At 43.2% G+C, this 17,788-nt stretch overlaps 1 protein-coding gene across 1 annotated transcript in view; it reads left to right on the top strand.

Annotated features, from left to right (window-relative positions):
• The window catches only part of reln (reelin), a 178,251-nt gene that overhangs the window by 51,444 nt on the left and 109,019 nt on the right, over positions 1-17,788 (top strand). The window contains exons 5-8 of the mRNA XM_007890885.2: positions 2,320-2,390; positions 12,232-12,264; positions 13,620-13,698; positions 15,728-15,824. Coding sequence (XP_007889076.2) covers positions 2,320-2,390; positions 12,232-12,264; positions 13,620-13,698; positions 15,728-15,824 — 280 coding nt within the window. The remainder of the gene's footprint in view (positions 1-2,319; positions 2,391-12,231; positions 12,265-13,619; positions 13,699-15,727; positions 15,825-17,788) is intronic.

Genomic DNA, 17,788 nt, shown 5'->3' with positions numbered 1-17,788 from the left:
GAGTACAATGGATATAGAAACAGGAAAAAAACGTTAAAAATGTTAATCGTAATTTGTGAGTGTTTCGTTGACTAAAGAAGCCCAAACATCAAACATTAAATAGGAAACTTACGGAGGTCCACATTGAATAATAAACTCTAGTTAATTCTCCACAGATATCTGGTGAGCTATCATATCACCCAGCGTGGCAAAACTGCATTAAACAAAAGTGTAAATGGTAATCTTCTTCCATAATTTAGGTCTAATGAGCTTCAATTCCAATGTCGTTTGACATGGTTTGAGTGTAAAGAGCAGTGTGTGGTTCCCACAAGCTCTGTGGTTCCCTTTCTCTCAGAGCTCTGGGGATTGATATGAATCATCAGATCTCAATCCTGGGCAAGAACAATGCTTTCATTGATTCCTGTAGCTCAGTGGTTAGAGCACTCGCCTCGCAAGCGAGAGGTCTGGGTTCTATTCCCGGCAGGGCGAAATGTTGGGCAAGTTTCCTTACTCCACACACCTCTGTTTACCCAGCAGTAAGTAGGAACCCGGTTGCTAGTCGCCTGGTGGTCGCTTTAATAATTCCTTCAATATTTTTAAAAAATCGGTCGCTCAATCCACATCTGTTTGCGGGACGCTGCTGTGTGCAATTGGCTGCCACCTTTCGTCCATAAAATATACAGTCAATTCACTTCACAGTATATACTGTGAAGCGCTTCGAGACGTCCCGAGGACGTGATAAGACGCGATATCAAATGAAAGGATTATCCTGGGACCCAGAGCTCCTGGCAGGGTCACGTTTGTGGGCACATGCTTACACGCTTGTGGTGACGGGGGTTGAGTCCCCTCTGGGACTGACATTTATATCTGCCAATCATATGAGCTTAGTTGTTTGCCAGGTAGCTTAATCGCTGGCAGTGCCCCTGCATAGGAAAAAAAGTGAGAGCTAGACCATCTGGTGCTCCAGTGATTGTGCTTTTGATTGCCATTAGCAATCTATAAGTTGTGCCTTTTTGGATATATTTGAGAATTGTTTGGAATTGAAAGATTCCTGTTATTCGTCATCATGGTAATAATAACAATAATAGACTTTGTAGTTCCTATAGCACTTTTCATGTCAGGGGAGTGACTCAAAGTGCTTCACAGATGTACTGCAAAGTGGAGTGACTGTGTGCTTTGTGGGCGAACAGAACCATCTTCTGGAAATAAATGGTAAAATTATATATAATACGAGGGGCCATTATTTACGGAAGCGTGTAAGCAATGTCGAACCAGCGATGTCTCGCAAAAACAGAACAACGTGTCAGGTTAAAAATTGATGGAGAACAAAAAGAAGGAAATGCAATAAAAATTGAGTTGAACTGGGGGGAAAATAAAATGGACGAGAGAGAGGAGGAGAATGTGGGTTCTGAGGTGACAGACAGTCAGGTAAAACAACAACAACAACAAGATTGCATTTGTATAGCGCCTTTCACGTCGGGAGGACGTCCCAAGGCGCTGGTCAGAGAACAGCATTTCAGACCCGAGCAGGGATCGGGGGGAGAAGGGAGTGGAGGGGAAGGGGGGGGGGTGGCTGATGGTATGGTCGAAGAGGAGGGTTTTGAGGCGGGACTTGAAAGAGGCTAAGGAGGGGGCGAAGCGGAGTGACTGGAGGATGGAATTCCAGAGGTTGGGGGCAGAGTGGCTGAAGGCTCTCCCGCCAATGTTGGGGCGGGTGGGTTGGGGGACGTGGAGCAGCCAGAGCTGGCTGAGCGGAGGGAACGGGCGAGTTGGTAGTGGGTTAGGAGGTCACAGAGGTAGGGTGGGGCGAGGCCATGGAGGGCCTTGTATGTGAGGACCAGGATCTTGAACTGTCTTCATCAACCTTTCTTTTTTGTTTCTGTGAAACCCAGATCACTGAGGTGCGTCTCACTCAACATGACACCCAGCACTGGAATGTCCAACGGGACAACAGCAGATTACATTTGTTTAGCACCACCCTTCATGCTGGGAGGACATCCCAAGGCGCAGGACAGTCAGGGATTTGGATCCGAGCTGGGGTTTGGGATCAGGAGGGATAGAGGGCAGGGAGGGTAGGGGTAGGAGGGTGACTGAAGGCACGGTTGAAGAGGTCAACACCTTATCATTTATATAGTGCCCTTCACTTGGGGTAGCATCTCGGAGCACTTAACAGTGGCAGAGCCTGATGCCAAGCTGGGGTGGGGGTGTTAAAGAGGAGGTGATTGTAAGCAAGATCGATGAGGAAGGTCTTCATTCGATGGAAGGTTATCACCGGTCAAAGGAGTTTGGTCGACGTTGGTCACTCGTCACTTACGCTTCTTCTTTCATCTTATCTTAAAGGGCCACAGCCACACAGAAGGGTCAGATCATATTCAAGGACGCCCTGGTTCAACAGCTTTGTGAGGAAGGAGGTAAGAGAGCAATGTTTTGTAACCATAGAAACCGAAATAAAAGCTGCGGTTAATTCTCTATCCTTGTATTTAAGGCATTGCACTGTTCCTTATTGCAATATTGTAATGATGATACCAAGTTGTGGTGAAATGATACGGGGAGGATCAACAGCCTTCAAGAAGATCCCAGCCAATAGAGCAGATGGACCAGGGAATGGCAGATGGATTTTAGTGCAGATAAATGCAACGTGATGAATATTGGAACAAGAAATTGCAAAACATGTACACAGCGAAGGCGTGTCCGTTGGCAGAGTCGGGGAAAGGAAAGGATTTAGACGTGGTAACAGTGTCCAGACAATGTGACACGACTTTCCGGAATCATCCATGTCCAGAAATAAATGTCAGCTTAAGTTGAATTTGAAATTAACTCAAATTGATGGATGACTCTGATCGATTGATGCAGCTTAATCTGAATTTTTCCATTGGAATCCTGACTGCATGATATTGTATTGCCTCTCTCGCCAGGCACTTATGTACTTAAAGTTTTCAGAATAATAATACTAATAAGAATGTTTGAATTCGATATAGCACCTTATCACGTCGTTGAGAAGTCGCAAAGCGCTTCACAAAATATACCGTAAAGTGAATTGACTGCGTATATTGTGGGCGAAACACGGCAACCAATCGCGCACAGCAGCGCCCCACAAACAGTCGTGGATTAAGTGACCAAATTATTTATTTATTTGTTTGTCTGTCTGTCTGTCTGTCTGTCTGTCTGTCTCTCTCTCTCTCTCTCTCTATCTATCTATCCATCTATCTATGTCGGAGGGATTTATTACCCCCGGAAAGCGATGCGCCAATCGACTTAAGAAAAAGGGTAAACAAAGGAGTGTGGAATAAGGAAACTTGCTTAAGGTTTCAGGGAATCAAACCTGGGTGCTGACGTTTGCGAGACAAACAGGCTAAACACTACACTACAGGACACCGCGCTTCACATTAACGTAATGATATTAAAATTGCAACTGCTCACACGTGGAAATAGTGCATGGTGAATAGTGAAACGTCAATCCTGAGAAATCCTGTCATTGACATCCACCTGCAAATGAACTGAGGACCAATAAATGAAGTCAGGCTTTTAAACATTACAGACACAGAAGAAAGATGTCCTGACAGGCAAGTGTGGTCTTTCACGGAGCCTTTTAATCGGAAAACTCTGTATCCCCGATTACTCAGCTTGATGAATGTTTGAAAGGCCAGTGTCAACCAAATCCAGCATTATGAAGAAAGGATGTAATATTTTTACAGGGATCAGCAAACAGCCTGCCATTGAATCCGAGCTTAATCCGAGCTGCTGAGATGGTTATTCCCTCGTTCAGCTCAAGGCAAAGTGAAAACCTGGCTCAGATCCAACCTTCCATTTTGCAATGGAAATCTGTGCGTGCATCTTCGCTGCTCTTATCTGACCTTGATTTGTGTCACTCTTCCAATATTGTGGTGTCCTGTAGCGTAGTGGTTAGCGCGCTCGCCTCACAAGCCAGAGACCCTGGGTTTGATTCTCAGGCGGGGAAAACCTTAGGCAAGTTCCCTTTACACGCGTCAATTCACTTTACAGTATATTCCGTGAAGCGCTTTGAGATGTTGCGAAGGGTGATAAGGCACTATGTCAAATGAAAGGATTATTATTATTATTTTATTTCCTCTGTAAAATATATTAATGGAGTAGCGAGCTATGTTCTGGCAAATTCAGTGATTGTTTTTGGGTTTGGTCAGCCGGGTGCCTGATCCACATGGAAACCCATCACCGTGTTTAATTGTATTCAAACCTGACTGAAGGTTCCACATATGCGTGCCACCCATACATGGAAATTTCCCTGTTTCTGGAATGGAATGCGCACTCCCTCCTTGGAGAAAAAACACTGTGAGTACCTAATCCAGGAATGTATTAGGCAATGGCTTGTAAGAGTCTAGACTTGCTTTGGGGACCCCAGAGTTAGGGGTACAACTGGAGGTACAACTAAGACTGCAGGGTTTGACAATGCGAGCACTCTCTGAATAGGTTATAAAGGGACTTCACAAAAGTGGATTGGGAGGGCAGCATAAAAAAATTCTTACACTCTTGTAACAGCCGTTGCAATACAGCTAACTGTTTGTCACAGTCAGAACTGACGCCCTCACAGTCAGAATAAAACAAACCCCAAAACTAAAGAAAATCACTAATAGAACAGCAGCGAAGATGACAAAATGTAACAGCGATGTGGAATGATTTCAACACAGCAACAGTACACTTAATCTGCCTCCTGATCCAGGGAGACTCCTGCCTCAGGGCCTGACTGGTTCTGTGTGTTTTCAGCTCACGCACTGTACCACAGCAAAATACGTTAAGGTTACACTCTTAAAAACGACTCCAAAATGAACAGCTTTTACTGCTGTCTTACTTGAGCCTAACTCACACAATTATGATCTATGCCTATGTCCCTTGGTGTCCCTGAATTGCTACCTACAGACACCGAGAAGACATTGAACACAGACAAATGTAGAGACAAATGTTGAGCAATGTCTTGGTTATCAGAGTCCTGCAGCTCAGTGCTTAGAGCACTCGTCTCACGAGCAAGTTGAATTGGGTTCGAGTCCCGGGCAGGGTGAAACCTTAAGCAGGTTTCCTTACTCCACACGCCTACTTCTTACCTAGCAGTAAGTAGGAACCTGATGGTCAGTTGATCGGCAGATTGCTTTCTGGGGGTAATAATCCTTTAAAAAGAATATTTAAAAAAATAATAATTCAGTCACTCAATCCACATGAGACATTGCTATGTGCAATTGGCTGCTGCGTTTTGCCCACAAAATATGCAGTCAATTCAATTTTACAGTATATTCTGTGAAGCGCTTTGAGACGTCTCAACGACATGATAAGGAGCTACATAACAAGGATTATTATTATTATTATCGCACTGTTCATGTTTCACACCAATTCAGTACGGAGTTTTAAAAACTCCAATGCAGCTTCTTATTTCCACTCTCATTGTCAATCCTGAACATCGACATGTGGATTAGTGCAGGTTTTCCAGATGAAATGCTGGTTGGAGCGATCACCGAACATTGAGTAATATTTTGTTCCAATTGGAAGACACACTTTTTTGTAAATGCAGTAAATCTTGATTGCCCCCAAACCCACATTTACCGACTCGTGTGTTAGCCAGTAAGAGGCCAGTACCAAGTGTTACCTCATAACATCATAGAGAAAATAATGGCAAGCTATGCGGTTTTAGCTGGTTAAACTCCAGTAGTTACCCTAACGCACACTCTGGGGTCTCCAAGCCTTGGCTCTTGCCAACCTATGCCTAGACACCCAGCTGACCCCCAAAAATTGACAGAGTGGAAAACTCTGGGACCACTGAACACATTCATTTATCATAGCTGCCTGCACTTGTTGGATCATGTGCAATCCCGTTGCAGTGTTAAACAATTCCAGCTTTAATAATAATAATAATAATCCTTGCATTTGATATAACGCCTTATCACGTCGTTGCCCTCAAGTTTACTTCAATAAGGTTTAAAAGGTTTGAAGCAGTTCACTGAATATAGCGTAAAGTGAATTGACTGTGTATTTTTTGGGTGAAATCTTTCCGTTTGCATCTAACGCGTGGTCCAAGCCCACCATGAGAATACTCCTCTGATTTGCAGCAATTGAAAGCAGGATTGTGAATAAGGTCAGAGATAATTTTTTGCGGAGCAAGTTCACACTTGAGATACGACCGCTTCAGGGTCCTGTCTCGTTGAAGACCAGCCCACCGTCGCTTAATTTTCAAACATTATTTGAGACTATTCAATATGCCTGAATGTCAAATTATTCAAGGTGATATTCTAGTGCAGAATTTCCTAAGGGCCAATGTGGGGGAAGATTTTGAAAATTTATCCCTGCAATATTAAACTTTGATATTAAGGGCTGATTTTTTATATTTTGGAATATTAATAAATCTACACTGGGCTGAGCCGTTAAAAAAAAATTCGGTCATAAATATTTCAATATTTCCCCCTGATCATAATAGCTAATTTCACAAGTTAATTATTTAGCAGAGCCATAGTATCTGAAACGCAATTATTAAACCTGCCCAATAAAACATTAACGATTCTGACCCCCATGTTAATAATATTTCTCTGGAAAAATGTAAATGCTCGGAGGGATGGTGATATGTTTTATGTCTCATGCTAGAGATATAGCTCTCAGCGCTTACCTGAATGTCCCAGTGTGTTCCGGTGCACTGATGTTACAGGAATATAGGAGCAAGAGTAGGCCATTCAACTCCTCAAACCTGTTCCGCCATTCTACCATTCTATTAGATCATGGCTGATCTTTATCTCAACTCCAATTACCTGCCTTTTCCCCATATCCCTTGATACCCTGACCTAACCTAACAAACAATCTATCAACCTCAGTTTTGGAAATTTGAATGGATCCGGCATCCACAGCCTTTCGGGGGAGAGAGTTCCTGATTTCCACTCCCCTTTGCGTGAAAAAATGTCTCCTGATTTCACTCCTAAGTGGCCTGGGTCTAATTTTAAGATGATGCCCCTTTTGTTCTGGATTCCCCCACCAGAGGAAATAGTTTCTCTGTAGCTACGCTATCAAAGCTTTTCATCATTGCAAAATCAATCAGATCTCCCCTCAACCTTCTAAACTCAAGGGAATACAGACCATGTTTAAGCAACCAGTCTTCATAATTTAACCTTTTAAACCTTACTGAAGTAAACTTGAGAGCAAGTAACAAGTTATCTGTGTGGCATTGTATCTCCAGTGCAAAGATGGGCTTCATGTCTGAGTGTATAGTTTGCTGGGAATGACTGTTCTAGCAGGGTTGCTGCTTGTATTTGGCAAATCCATCAGGGAACGTCCTCTGACCCAATGTTTTATGGATCAGTTATCACTTTCGGCAAAATTCCCTGCGGACTTTGCCTCATGGTTCATGAATAATTTGGCTTACGGCTGAACCTAGTTAATCTGAACCCATTGGGACTGAATGGCATTGCAGCTATAGATTGGGGGGGGAAGGGGAAATAAAAAGGCAGATGGATCAAGTTGAACAAAGATTTATAAAAAAAATCACTGTCCAGGTCATCCAAAGTGCTTTGATTGTTAGAGTTCGCAGTTTATTTTGTTTTGTTTTACTTCTCTACCAATTTGCTTGTCTTCCTCCTATGCACATCCCCTCTTCTCTCCTTTCCTGAAGGTTTTTTTTAAAACTACTTTTTCTTTCTATTGAGTTGAGGTTCCATAGATGTTCAGTGGCATCTGGTACACACTCAAGTGACCATTATTCATGCGCCAGTGAGTGTTGGAGGCAGGTGGGGTGGGTTTGGGGTGGTGGGGGTGAGTAGTAGTTGCAGCCCAGCTCACTAAGAACATGTAAGGAGCATATTGACAGGAAAAGCCATTTGACCATGCCATCCTCTACCAATTTAGTAGATCGGGCAGTAGTTTAGTAGATCGGGCCAGTAGATCTTTTTCTCTCTCACGTGTTTCAACATTAAAGAGGAATGTTACTCCAGGGGTCAGCACAGAAGGGAGCCATTTGGAGGAATGTTTAAAATTACTTGAAACAGTGTCGCTTCTGAGAATTCGACCACTTATAGGGAATGAAAGGGAGTTGAGTGGCGGGGGGGGAAGGAAATCGAACTTTTGAAGCAAGTTATTTCAATGTGTCCTTAAACATGGCCTTTAATACTCATAAAACACAGGAAATTGGCTTCATTTTGAATGTGCAATTGGATCGTATGGAACAGAAATATGCACCTTTTAAGCTGAACTAAGCATAGTGAAAAATGTAATGGTCCTTTTATTATTACTTTTTTGTTATTAGGAGTTTTATTTATTTGACTCCTTATTTTTATGTTTCCAGATATCCCTGTCACCTGCACCATAATAATAACAGTAATAAAAATGCTTATATTTGATATAGCACCTTATCACGTCTTTGAGACGCCTCAAAGCGCTTCACAGAATATACTGTAAAGTGAGTGGACTGTATATTTTGTGCGTGAAACACAGCAGCCAATTAGGTACAGCAGTGTCCCACAAAAGGTCGTGGATTCAGTAACCATTTTTTTTCACAAATTTTTTGAAGGGATAACGACCCTCAGAAAGCAATCCGCCAATTGACTCACTGGCTGATTGGCAATACTCAGAGAGGCAGACCAGTCACTGGGGCCAGGGATTCTTGGCTTCTGTTAACCACGCAAGCCAAAGTCCTCATGGGAAGGGTGGTCCTAGCTGGACATCGGCAGGAAGCTTGCAAGACAGTGTTCACAAACTATTGCAAACTATGCAGACTTCGGTGGTTAAACTCCAGCAGCATCTTACATTTGATGTAGTACCTTATCATGTCATCGAGATGTCTCAGAGCATTTAAGAAGATTTTACTCTAGGTGCAGTTGCTGTATTTGTAGCCAAACATGGCAGCCAATTTGCACAACGGTGTCCCAAAACAGCCACAAAATGAATGACCAATTTTATCTGGGGGGATTATTGTCTAGAACATCGAGAAACTCCCTTCTGTTTTCGAATAGTGTCATGGGATCTTTAACGTTCACCTGTTCAGGCAGACAGGAGCTTGGTTTAATGTCTCATCCAAAGCACGGCACCTCCAACAATATAGCTCACTCGCCTCAACATTGCATTGGAATGTCAGCCAAGGCTGTGAATTCACAGTCACGATGTGTGGACTTGAACCCACAACCTTCTGACTCAGAGCAAGAGTCCTTTCAACCAAGCCAGGGTGACAGCTGTGTGTCTTCACCACGGTTTCTTGGCTTTTTTTAAGTAATATTGAGTCCACGAAATCCTGTAGCATATTGGGTGAGAGCATTCGCCTCACAAGCGAGAAGACTCAGGTTCTATTCCCGGGCAGGGTGAAACCTTAGACAAGTTTCCTTAAACTACTCTGTTTACCTCGCATCAAGTAGGAACCTTGTTGATAGTCAATTGGCTAATCGCTTTTTGGGGCTAATAATGCCATCAATAAATAAATAAAATTATAATAATTTATCCCTCAATCCATGACTGTTTGTGGTATACTACTGCGCGCAAATGGCTGCCACATTTCACCCACAAAATACACAGTCAATCCACTTTACAGTATATTCTGTGAAACACTTTGAGACGTCGAGAAGACGTGATAAGACGCCATATCAAATTCAAGGATTATTATTATTACTGTTATTATTATTAGGGGAATGCAGCAAAAGTGCAGTAGATGCAGGTCTGCATTGAAAATGGAACTCCATCATTTTAATGCAAAAAGCTTTAAAGCAGAAGCGTTATTCGGGCTGTGTATCTTCATCTGCATCTTAAGTACAGCTACAGAGGGAAGGGGGTAAATAATGCAGGACTGTACACCGATTGTTATTAATGCATGACTCTTCCAATGCCTCAGTACAAATGTTATTCAAAACATTGCGTTTGCCTGAGGCAGTCAATAAGCCAGTGGTTAATTTTTAATATGTGGCGCTACAATACTAACTGACTGTCAGCTGACTGATCACATTCTGATCTGTACGAGCTACATGTGTAATCTTTCTTCTTTTTTTTTTGCATGGGGGGGTGGACCGTTCTTTTTATTTTTACCGAATTAAGAAACAACGGTGTCTGGGAAATAAAACAATTTTCTACTCATGGCCCCCAGAGTCAGATAAGTCGTAGCTTATAGTTGTATTTGTTATAGGTCAGTTATCATAGAATCATAGTATTTTACAGCATAGAGGGAGGCCATTTGACCCATTCTGCCTGTGCCGGCTCTTTGAAAGAGCTACTAACTAGTCCCACTCCCCCGCTCTTTCCCCATAGCCCTACAGTTTTTTTTTCCTTTTCAAGTACCTATCCAATTCCCTTTTGAAAGCTATCAAATCTGCTTCCACCACCCTTTCAGGCAGTGCATTCAGATCATAACAACTCGTTGGGTAAAAAAGATTTTCCTCGTCTCTCCTCTGGTTCGTTTGCCAATTATCTTAAATCTGTGTCCTCTGGTTACCGACCCACTCGTCAATGGAAGCAGTTTCTCCTTATTCACTCTATCAAAACTCATAATTTTGAAATCCTCTATTAAATCTCCCCTTAACCTTCTCTGCTCTAAGAAGAACAATCCCAGCCTCTCTAGTCTCTCCACATAATTGAAGTCCCTCATCCCTAGTATGGTAGGTAAGCTCTAAGACTTCTTTTCACACACACACAGTTGTTAGGATATGGAATGTCCTGCCATGAGCAGTGGTTGAGGCTGAATCCGTATTATCTTTCAAAAGGGAACTAGATGGATAGCGAAGAAGCAGTAAATCACAGGGGTTTGGGGGTTGGGGTGGGGTGGTGGAAAGGCAGATAAATGAGACTAATTCTCTATGATCAGAAACAAGAACAACAACAACTTGCATTTATATAGCGCCCTTCACATGAGGTAGTGTCCCAAGTGGTTGACAGTGGTGGAGTCTGATCCCGAGCCAGGGGGTGATGGAGGGGGGAGGTGACCGTAAGCACAATCAAAAAGGAAGGTCTTTAGGCGGGATTTGGGAATGGGGAGGGAGGGGGCAAGGCATAGGGATTGAGGTAGAGAGTTCCAGAGTTTTGGGACATAGTGGCTGAAGCACGGCCACCGATGGTGGAACGGATGAGCGATGAACAGGACGAACAGAAACACCAAGGGGAGTGCAGAAATCTTTGGACCTAATCATCCTGCCAGGGGATGAAAGATAAATAAGTGAATTTACTCTGTCGTGTCATAAATATCTGATCGTGAAGTTAACAGCATGCCTTTTTTTTTACATCTGGCCAACAAATGGGGCCTATTATCAAAACATAGCGTATAGGTTGTCACCAACATTCAACTCTACATTTGATCTGTAAAATGGGCCGTTTTGGTCATTCACCCACAAAACACAGTCGTTCCACTTTACAGCATATCCTGAGAGACGTCCTCCTGACATGAAAGGCACTGCATCAAATGTGATAATAATAATAAATGTAAAGATTATTATTGTTGTTATTTTAGCAAGTGAATTGGAGGATGAGGTTACGGGTCAACTTGCAAAGGATGTCAGCGGGGGCTCTACACTGAAGCTTGCGGCAGTATAAGCATAGCAATAAAAAAGAAATGCGCATATTTAGAATATTATCCTTTTGTGCGGGAGCCCTTACTTACTCAAACGCTAGCCGTTTAGTTAGTAGGTTCACTATCTTTCATATCCTTGAATCCGCTGATCATGAAAACTTTACATAATTTGGTGTAATCAGTCAAAGGGTTTCATTTGTACACAATTTTATTCGTTGCGGTGTTCACTGGATTTCCTAACTTTATAAAAGTATACAGGATGCTAAATAAGGTAGAGAGAGTAAACCCCAGGACAGTGCTTCCAGATTTGTCAGATGAAGCAGAAGAAGAGAAGGGGTTTCAGGATCGTGAAGGTTAATTTCAGGATAGACATCATGAAGTAAGGATAATTAACAACTTGAATGGGTTACTAACAAGGTGGTGGCCAGGAACTTGGCCTCACTTAAGAGAGTAGAGATTGTGAGGTTGGGATTCTAAAAGATGTGTTTAAACACTTTCCTCATCTGAACCTCTCGTGTGACTTCTGTTTCTCAATCTGGTTTCCTCATGAAAAACAGACCTCACTGTGGATTCTCATCATGTACTGAAATTAACATTTCTTTTCCTGACATATAAAGCTTATAATCCTTGCATTTGATATAGCGCCTTATCTCGTCATCAAGACATCCCAAAGCGCTTCACAGGATCTATTGTAAAATGGATTGACTGATAGAAACTAACATTCACTAGACCAAAATGCTAACTTATCTATTGTTTTGTGTTCTTATCCGCAGCTCCAACTGAATCACCCCTTCGGCCCAAGTTGGGTAAGTGAGCAAAAATAGTGTCCAGCTGTGCACGAATAATGTCCTGAGTCCTTCATTTGCTCTGAGTCTCTTGAGCACCATCTGAAACTGCTGGAGGAACCATCAGATTGATGAAAATAGGCTGTCACCAATAGCTCAGGTGTTTATCCAGGGAGTAACCGAACCATAAAGGTTTGGAAGGTCCCAATTTGCTCCCTGTTGTGTTTTAAGGTAGCTGATCTCAGTTAGGGCAGCATTTCAGAGCACTACAATACAGAAGGGAAAATAAGCCAGGACTCCCTCTGTCGATCACTATCCAGAGACCCCATTAGAGATGGAAATGTGTGGATGTTAGACAAGGATAGAGTCAGGCTTGGCTCTGTTGCCCTCTGCAGCCTGGATAGCCACTCAATGCCGAATGCCAAGGATCACACAGACACACACCAGACATATATATAAAGGCAACTTAGGCATATAATGGTACCAAAGGGGAAAATACACGATGGCGTTCATTGAACCAAACTTCAGTGGAAAGTAAAGAGAAGTCAAACTCCTTCAGAACTTCAACCTCTCTCCTTGTGTTTTCTCATCCAGAGCTGTCAGAAAAGAAAAGATTTTGATATCAAACGGCTTATGTTTGTGGTGTGATTATGACTGATCTAGAATTTAATGCCCATCCTGTCTCGCATGAGGACTCAGCGTGTTTTGAAAGCTTTTTTTGTATTTAAGGATACCCAAGCAACACATTATTTTTTTATTAAAAAGAGAGAGAAACAGCACTGACATAATCCAGCAGAGAGAGAAGAAAGAACTTTCACAGCGAATGACAAATTATTTATTCTGGTAGTTCTCTGGGAGACCATAAGCAGTAGAATGTTTAATAAGAGTTTTGCGGGCATCAGGGCAGGGACTAAACAGCACAACAGGAGGCTTATGTAGTCACGCAGCACTGCATAACAAGATGCTAAAATATACGATGTGTCCCTTGGCAGACTGCAGGCTTTTACACTGGCGACATCCTTTGGAGTCGCCATTAACATTCATTTAAATTTTAAAGGAATAAAACTGTAACAAACGTATGTTGCCGTGGGGATGGCAAGGCAAACCTCCTGCACCTCTGTGGCCAAAGTTGGCACATGTTTCTGTCCTTGGCTTTGAACAGGGGCCAAACAGAGGCAAGCAGGGCTCTCCAGAGCATTGTGCTGAACACAAATGTGCGTGATGCTTTTTTCTTAAGAAAGAAAGAGAGAACGAAAGATTAACTGGGGCTCTCCATCCAGTGTTAGACAAGCTAAGTATTACATTGCATAATATTTTGCTGAGTAAATTAGTTTGCGACAGACTGCTTATTAACTAGGCATCGTTTGTTTCCTCAGCTGAAGTCCACGGATCCAATCTTATTCTTCGGGATGACTTTGATTCATATCCACAAATGGAACTCAATCCTGACGTATGGTAGGTGCCAAGTGGTTTGCATTTTTGTCTTTTAAACCCCACATCCATGCCATAAACCCTTTCTGCCTTCCCGCACCTCCGCAACATTGCCCGCCTCCGCCACTACTCCTCCCTTCGGGCTGCCGGGACCCTCATCCATGACTTTGTGACATCCAGGTTTGGCTATGCCAACTCCCTGGACCCTGGTCTTCCCAACTCGTCCCTCTGCAAGGTGCGGATTATTGTGGACTGTGGAGTCCTGTATCTTCGTGTCCCTAAAGTGTTCATAAAGAGTCCCAGGTTCTTGGTCTAATTGTAACATATATAACATTAGCTCTGTATCCAGTGACATGCCCCCTGTGGGTTGAACAGCTTGACTGGGAATACGTGCTCATAGTACGAGCAGGTCAAGTTACTGCATCGCCCTAAAAAGCACGTAAGGTTTGCTGTTTAAAGAGAGATGTTGGGGCCAAGGATTCAACAGGGGAGCGATGACTTGTGTTAATGTGGAGTTAGCATCTCAATGGAGAGTTTTCCACGTCACAGATAATTTGCGTTAACTTTTTAACGAGACTCGGGAAGGAAATTGTGATAGGGAGGAGCAACCCGCACGATGTTCATTCCATTAACTAGGAGTTCTTGCTAAGGAATCTTATTATGTAACACCGCAAATTAGACCCTTGTATATGTGTGTGTGGTGTGTGTGTAGTGTGTAGTGTGTGTAGTGTGTGCGTGTGTCTGTAGTGTGTGTCTCTAGTGTGTGCAGTGTGTGTGCAGTGTATGTAGTGTGTGTAGTGTGCGCATGTATGTGTAGTGTGTGCGTGTGTGTGTAGTGTGTGTGTGTGTGTGCGCCTAGATTCTGACACAGCAGGAATAGCCTGTTCGATAGCTCTTGGGTCACCCGCCACCAGCGTGCTCATGGCTCTGGACAGCGAGTGACACCCCAGCAGCCGTCGTGTCAAAGGCCGCACATAGTTTTATTGAAAGAAATGATTAAAGCCGGGAGAGAAGACACGAGGACAGGGGCAACTCCGTCACTGAGTCACGGGTCAACGTTCAAAGCAGACGCCCTGTGGCCCCGTGGTCGCGAGAAGTTTTACGCCTGACTCGTAAAACAAAATGGTCGACTTACGGGTCATCAGGTCGCCCACTGCTGACATCGCTTTCCGTCGCGCTCCACGTGTGCGTTACGGGTAGAAAGTGCTGCCGATGTCACTGTTCGACGGCGGGTTATGTTTCTGCATGTACCCAGCGTTGGCGCAACGGGGTAAGCAGGGATGTTAGTGGTGATCTGACTACCCGGATGTCAAATACTTTTCGCATACCTTTTTAATGGGGCATCTGAGATATTGGACTTGACACAGTTGTGTTGTATCAACACACACACACACACACACACACACACACCCTGTGATGGAATGACAGCATCTGTCACCAACTATGCCGTCTCTTCCTCTCTCTCTCCCGTTCGCAACCCCCCTCCCCTACACTCCCCCAACACACAGCCCCATTTGCAAATGCGTTCAAGGGGATGGAGAGCGACTTTGGTTTCCAAATGAAGGACACACATTGACAAGATTACTAAACACAGCAGGGGTTTTTTTCCCCGAGTTTTTGTGAATCTGTTTTTCACACAGTAACATATTTTCACACGCCACCGGTACATCGTGAAGCATTTACACATGAACAGACGAAAGCCCTGTTCATAACGGAGGGAGTCTGAAATATGGCAATTTCTTACAAGATTCCTTTTCTAAGATACATCTGCATCTGAAGTGTCAAGCCAACTAGCGGGAACTCCACTCTTAATGCAATCTGCTTTCAGAGCAAAGTGATATGCCTGATGTATTTACTGGAAAGAGTCTCCATCGTGTGTGTGCTAAACTCCTTATTTAACATGAACATGTCACATCTTATACAGGGGATGTGTGGTCAGTTGGATCCTGTTTCTGTTCTGTTACACGGTGCATTGATTCCTGTCATCGCCACGGCTTAATGATAATGCGTGAACTCACTTGCATCTCCCTCTCTGTCTGATCTCTCTCTTAAGGTTCGAATGCAGCCACTGTGCGGTGGGAGGCCAGTGTGGTTCCATCATGCACGGCCACGCAGTTTCCTTTTGTGAGCCATACGGGGCACGAGAGCTGGTAAATGAACAACAACTTGCCTTTATATTGCGCCCTTAACGTAAGATAACGCCTCAGAGCGCTTAAAATAACAGTGTCAGCAAGGGACTACGGGGGGGTGATCATAGGCGTGATTAAAGAGGTAGGTTTTAAGGTGGGAATTGAAGACACCTGGAGAGCGAGGGTTTAAGCCGCTTTTAAATGTAAAGCAATTGGAGTCCTGTAGAAGGGGGTTAGCACGCTCGCCTCGCAAGTAAAAGGACCCAAGTTTGATTCTGGTGCGGTGCGAAACATGAGGCAAATTTCCTTACTCCACACACCTCTGTTTACTTGGCAGTAAGTAGCAACCGAGTTGTTTGTCGATTGGGGGATCGCTTTCCGGGGGTAGTAACCCCTCTCTTAAAAATAAGTAGCCACTCAATCCAAAACTGTTTGTGGGACACTGCCGTGCGCAATTGGCTGCTGTATTTTGCCCACAAAATACATACTCAATCCACTTCACAATGTATTCTGTGAAGTGTTTTGAGACATCTCAACCACACTATATCAAATGCAAGGATTATTATTATTATTTATTAATTTGCAAAGCTGAACTATAAACACTAGTGGTGCTTATCCTGACTGCGGCTTAGTACATGAATTTAGTTATTTCTCAGACTGATGTAGTATATTGTCAATCACATAGCATCGTCACTACAGACCTGCTCTGAAATACAAGGCACGATATTAAAATATTACATTGAGATTATTGTCGTGACTTTAAAGCCTCTGCAGAAAAAGCCATGAAAGTAAGCAGTGAGAAATGATGTTGTGTTGTCTTGTACATGTTCCTCTTTGAGGGAGCTGATAACCGAATACAAAGGTTTATTATGAGCAAACAATAAAGAGGAATGATACCGGGCTGATTAGCTGAATGCGTGGCAGTAAATTTAAAACTGATAGCCAGAGAGTCACTCCAAATCCTGATAGTTTAGATCTTTCTCTTTCTAATCATTTCCATCTATCAAACTCTGGTCTATTCTGGCACCATCATTGATTTCAGTCAGTGTGCCTGGCTTCGGGGTAGCTCATAACTCAGTCGGTGGATATGAGATTTGTGGGATTTCCTCAGTGCAGAGGGAGACAGTGATGAGTTCTGAGTGCTATACTGTTCACTAATTCTAGTACATTTGACCCCTAATACTAAACCACTGCAATGTCATCTTATATTTAATCATTTAATTTACATTCAGAATGCAGTGTTTCAGTATTTATAATATTATTATTATTATTATTTACCATTTAGAATTGCGTTACACGAATTGCATCATTTATAAACGACAAATATGCTAAAGTGAGCCAACACGTTGGGATAATAACTTAGACACAAGCAGAGAGGATGAGGGACGGATGTTTTTTTTACTGGCATATTCAGATGTATATTTATGCCCGTGATATTCCACATAATGATTTCCTGGTCTTTGCCAGGTTCAACATGGGAAGGGGGGGGATGGGGGGGGCAGAGGGTGTTGGGGTGGGGGTAAGGTGAGAGCAGATGGAACGCACTTCCTTACAGAAAAAGTAATAATAATAATAATAATCCTTGCATTTAATATAGCGCTTTTCACGTCTTCTAAACATCTCAGAGCGCTTCACAGAATATACTGTAAAGTGAATTGACTGTATATTTTTTTGTGGGCGAAACACGGCAGCCAATTGTGCACAGCAGTGTCCCACAAATCGTCATGGATTAAGTGGCCAAGTTATTATTTTTTTTTACTTGAGGGCTTATTATCAAACGTGTGGAGTAAGGAAATTTTCCCAAAGTTTTGCCCTGCCGGGAATCGTATCCAGGTCTCTCGCTTGCGAGGCCAGTGCTCTAACCACTAAGTTACAGGATTCCTGCAGTGTCAAAAGTAGTGTCAAAAGTCAAGGAGCATATGACATATCTGCCCTCACACCCAAAACATAGTGGACGGGTCCCACGTAAATGGAGAAAGTAGCTA

Source organism: Callorhinchus milii, unplaced genomic scaffold, assembly GCF_018977255.1.
Source record: "Callorhinchus milii isolate IMCB2004 unplaced genomic scaffold, IMCB_Cmil_1.0 Scaffold5, whole genome shotgun sequence".
NCBI classification, from domain to species: domain Eukaryota; kingdom Metazoa; phylum Chordata; class Chondrichthyes; order Chimaeriformes; family Callorhinchidae; genus Callorhinchus; species Callorhinchus milii.
This window is presented reverse-complemented; position numbering and strand designations above follow the sequence as displayed.